General features: G+C 34.0%; 1 protein-coding gene across 1 annotated transcript; it reads right to left on the bottom strand.

The window, feature by feature from the left end:
- Positions 1-1,528: 1,528 nt before the first annotated feature.
- LOC112035807 (leucine-rich repeat receptor-like serine/threonine-protein kinase RGI4) lies at positions 1,529-3,080 on the bottom strand. Its single transcript, XM_024068646.2, has one exon. The coding sequence runs from the start codon at positions 2,885-2,887 to the stop codon at positions 1,607-1,609; it is 1,281 nt and encodes a 426-aa protein (XP_023924414.1). The 5' UTR covers positions 2,888-3,080; the 3' UTR covers positions 1,529-1,606.
- Positions 3,081-4,902: the final 1,822 nt, after the last annotated feature.

Genomic DNA, 4,902 nt, shown 5'->3' on the forward strand with positions numbered 1-4,902 from the left:
TCTAGAATCTAAAGGAAACGATCTTGTCTTTGTACCGTTGGAACTTAGATTTATATAATGCCAAGGCCATGAGGTTTTTAAATGAACTGCACATGGAGACTGCACGAAAACAGGGCAGCCTCTTCAATTTTAAATACTAAACTACGTAATATTTTAACCATCTATTAGAATTAGTTAAACATATTTGAATTATTTTTTACCTTACATAAATGATATATTACATGTTGAAACTATATAATTAATATGCCAATATGTTTAAGTTGTTAACATATAAAATGAAGGATGCGTATCACGAGAATGACAAGCTTGAAGGCATTGCAGTTAGTAAATGGCAATACAGTTTACTGTATTAGTCCAAGATCTAGACTTTATAAATATAAGTTCGATACATAGGATCTTGTAGACTGACACACAGAACATAACAGTTACACTTGCAACTGAGAAGTCCAGAGTTGCAAATTATGCTCTAATCGGTGATCTCACGACACAGATGATATAATTTAAGAGTTCATTTGTCTTTAATTTATTTTAACATGCCATGTAGGGAATGATTAAACTCGCACATATGACATATGTCAACTTGTAATTGGATTACATTACTTATATATGGTTCTATCACCGATACTTGATAAAAAGTAATCTAATCACCAATTGAAATATGTATAATTTTGCCTTTTTGTATTGAGCAAAAGCTCAAAAAAAAAAAAAAAAAAAGAGTTTCCACTTTCTTTCACATCAACTAAGGGGAAAAATTAATAGGAAGAAAATCACCTAAGAATTTCTTAACCAATCCCATAAAATTAAAATATCACTTGGCCAACTTATTTGGCTTTTTCTTGAATTGCTTCTTCTTCTTCTTTTTTTTTTTTTTGTTGAAATTGGATTACCTTGCAAATGTGAGATTTTTAAAAAAGTGTATCTAAGCAAAATAAACTATAATAAAAAGTTTGTGACAATCAGAAACTTAGTTGGGAAATAGTATCTTAACATAGTTGGGTTCATTGACACATTTTGTAAAAATATTGCTCTTTTGGAGCTTTTATATAAAAGATTCAACTTTCAAGTGGAATCCCATTTTGAAGATGCAAAGTTTTTTTTTTTTTTTTTTTGAAAGCAAGTTGCAAAGTTTATGCGGAGTTAGCAATAATACAAATGGCTGAAATTTGTCCATATCTGTAAAGTGAAATTGCTCTTGATTTTGTAAGTTCTAGTGAAGATATCAACTATTATTAGTCTACCTACATGCTGGCCTAAGAAGATGCTGGGTATGCTTGACTCATTCCATAGATCTCGATATCATCACTCTATAGCAACAAGAATGTCACAATATTTCAAACCCACATTTCTAATATTGAAAGAAGACAAGTAATACATCCACCTATTGCTGCCTTTACAACCCTTAAAACTTGAGTAACGTCAAAAGTCACAAAATATTTCATATGTTTTACACTTTGTTATACTTAAATTACAATTGTCGCATTATCACATTTAGTAGTGATACTATTTTTATCGCGCAACAATCATAACATATCATACAAAAAAAAATATATAGTGACATAGAAAGTTTACTAAACATACAATGGAAGATACATTATACATGTCAATCTCAAGGAATCACAGGCCCAAAATTCTTACAATCCACTAAAGACTTCTGATCCCCACCTTGACAGAAGAAAAACTTATAAGGGCACATGTACAAACAGTTATCCACAAGGCTCACATTAACCGAACCCGGTTTCAAACCCATCAAAGCACCTGGTATCAACCCGAACAAGTAATTCCCACCAAGCAACAGTCTCTGAAACGACGCAATTGTTCCAGCTCCTGCAGGAACAGCAGCTTTCATAGCGTACACCATTGGTATCATCCCTGTAAACTTGTTGTGCTCCAAAGACAGAGCAGAGAGCTTTGGCATTAATCCAATAAACACTGGCAACAATCCTCTAAGCTCGTTATAGCTCAGATCAATGGCTATCAATCTGCTATTAACATAGTTACTAGGCACTTCCATAGATGTGAAATTGTTGTGAGAGAGTGTGAGTTGTTGAAGTGAAAGATGGTCGAAAAGAACTGAAATCACAGGCCCACTGAGCCTATTATGACTCAAATCGAGTACTTGTAGATAACCCAAATTGGCTAAACTTTCTGGGAGGTTTCCTTGTAAGTTATTGCTTCGAACAGAGACCTCGACGAGGGACTTTGGCAATGTTAATGGGACTTCACCAGAGAGCTCATTATCGCTGGCATCGAAGAAATAGAGGTTTCTGAGAGAACCCAGATTGGGAATCTTGCCACTGAGGTTGTTTCTTTGGACTTCGAGTCTTTTCAGGTTAACCAGTTTGTTTAAGGTTAAAGGAATGGGACCGTTTAGTTCGTTGTTGTCAAGGTAGAGCTCGTGGAGCTGAGAGAGTGAGCCGAGCGAGTCGGGGATTGGACCAGAGAGCGAGTTTCTGGAGAGACTGAGTCGGCGGAGGCGAGTCAAGTTGGAGAGTGAGTCTGGGATTGAGCTCGAGAACGAGTTGTCTGAAATTTCGAGGGTTTGTAAGTAAGGGAGGGACCAAGTAGTGGAAGCGAGTGAACCTGAGTAACCCGCCGGGTCGAGAGTGATCTCGGTGACTCGGAATGAGCCGGAGACAACTCGGTCGCATCTGAAACCGCACGTGAAGTGGTTGCTAAAGACGTGGTCACATGGGTCCAACGTGAAGTCCCATGAACTTAGACAAGAACCAGATACAATGGACTTTGGGTTGAGACCATTTTTCAGATCTTTGAGAACCTTAATATCTCCTGGGTCGGTTGTTGAATCTACAAGGAAGAAACGTTGGGAAAATGCTAACATTAGAAGCAATAATGAGAGATGATAGAAAGCACCATTGTACTTGGCCATAGCTTTTCTGAGCTTTGAAGGTGATGGTAGATCTGAGTGTTGAAGAAGAGAGAAAGAGGAGTACAAAGGAACAGAGATTGAGATTGATTGTATTTGTACGGTGAGGTTGATAGATTTTTCAAGATATAAACGAATTTATGAGAGAAGGGACCCACATGAACATTATATGATATGAGATCATTGAGAATCTGAGAGGCCATGAGATTTGATATAAAGATGTTGGGTTGCTTAAATTTACGACTGAACCTCACGTGCGCTTGGGACTTGATCCAAGGGAAGTGACGAAGGGTGACTGATTTGGCAGAAGCTTTTTATGAAATTTTTTTTTTTCTGGTGTAGACAATATTGTTTTTTTTTCTTGACAATTTTGTATTTTTGAAATAATATGAAAAGGGTAACATTTTTAAAGACACTAGTTCGATTCATATTTTCCGGATCTAAAAATTGCGAGTTTGAATTTGAATTTATGATTTTAGGATGACATATGAAAGGATAATTTGAAATCACTTGTGATTTCAATGTAAAATATAGAATTCGTGACTTTAAGTTAATATATATGATTGATTTGAACTTAATTATAATTGATTTTAGCGTTTCTACTTATTACATCATAATTGTTTTCGTTTAGAGCATCTCCAGTGGCTTGGGCATCCGGCTCTATTAGCTAAATTTTGGAGAATAACGTACACTGTAGATGCTCTAACGTGCTCCAACAGCTTCGGCAAATGCGATTTTTTTTGGGCTAATAAACAGTAGCCCATCAAGTCTGATGGGCTACTATTTATTCTTCAAATATATATTTTCTATTATAATAATGATGTGGTGTATAAAAAAATGTTGGAAGATGTGTAATTGTTAAAAAAATACTAAATAATGAATGAAAAAATAATATTTAAATGAGATAAAGAATGTGATAGAGAATTTGTTGGAAGTGTATTTGAAAAAGTGAGTAGGCAAAAGCTAAATGTTACTGTTTATTAGCCAAACAGTACAAAAATTTGGCTAATTTGCTAGAGATGCTCTTATAAGGTAATAGATTAATGGTAGAAATTTTAATACACATTTAAAAGATTAAAAATTAAACAAAAATCATTTAAAATATAAGACCAAAGTTGAAGACCAAATTTATAATTAAAACTCTAACTTTATAGTCTTTATTACGGTTCAAACTCACAAAAAGCACTAAAATTAAAACCAAAATTTACAATTCAGCAAAAAAAAAAAAAAAAAAAAAAATTGTTTGCTTTCTATATCTTCATTTCCTTTCGCATCCAATGACTATGTAAGCGCATTTAGGTTGATGAATTTTTCTTATGCTATCAAAATATCAATGGATGTTTTTATTTCTTTTGATTAGTGTAAAAATTCCTAGTGTTCACACACACACATATATATATATACACATATTTGAGAAATTGTTCACACATATGTTCAATTTTATAGAACATGGATGATTGATTTCAAATCAATGACGGAACTAACAAGAGACTAATGGGACCATCCACAGATTTTAAAATTTGTTATAATATTTTAAAGATCTAAAGCTAAAATAACTAAATTTGGTTCCCTCAAAAGTTAAATATTGGTCTTAAAATCCCAACAAAACAATTCGCCATCTAACTCATTCTTGAGTCTGCAATTTTGCATTGCAAGATCGGGTGGGAGAATTGTTACTGCTCTCCAATACCTTCACTTCCAGTTCCATCATGGGAGGAATGGCATATAAGACCAGAATTTAACAATTTGAATTTTCCTAGGGCTGTGACTGTGAACACATCAAATTTGGTCCAGATCATACAAAATCTGGATTGAGAGTTGACCTTGGTCCTTGTGTATAACATAATATGAGAACCTTTATCCATCGGATTCTTATAGAGTTTATTCTTAATGTTATAAGAATATACCGAAATATCTGCATTTAATTCTAACTCATTAATCAAATAGCTTGTGTACAAAACTTCATATTCTGACATTTAGAACTTTGGAGAACAGCCTCCTAATGTTATTTTTTTACT

Source organism: Quercus suber, unplaced genomic scaffold (genome assembly GCF_002906115.3).
Source record: "Quercus suber isolate HL8 unplaced genomic scaffold, Cork oak 2.0 scaffold_8, whole genome shotgun sequence".
NCBI lineage: Eukaryota > Viridiplantae > Streptophyta > Magnoliopsida > Fagales > Fagaceae > Quercus > Quercus suber.

What these genes read in the sequence shown, in the direction of transcription:
- LOC112035807 (XM_024068646.2), bottom strand. Translation starts at nt 2,887, where the DNA reads ATGGCCAAGTACAATGGTGCTTTCTATCATCTCTCATTATTGCTTCTA.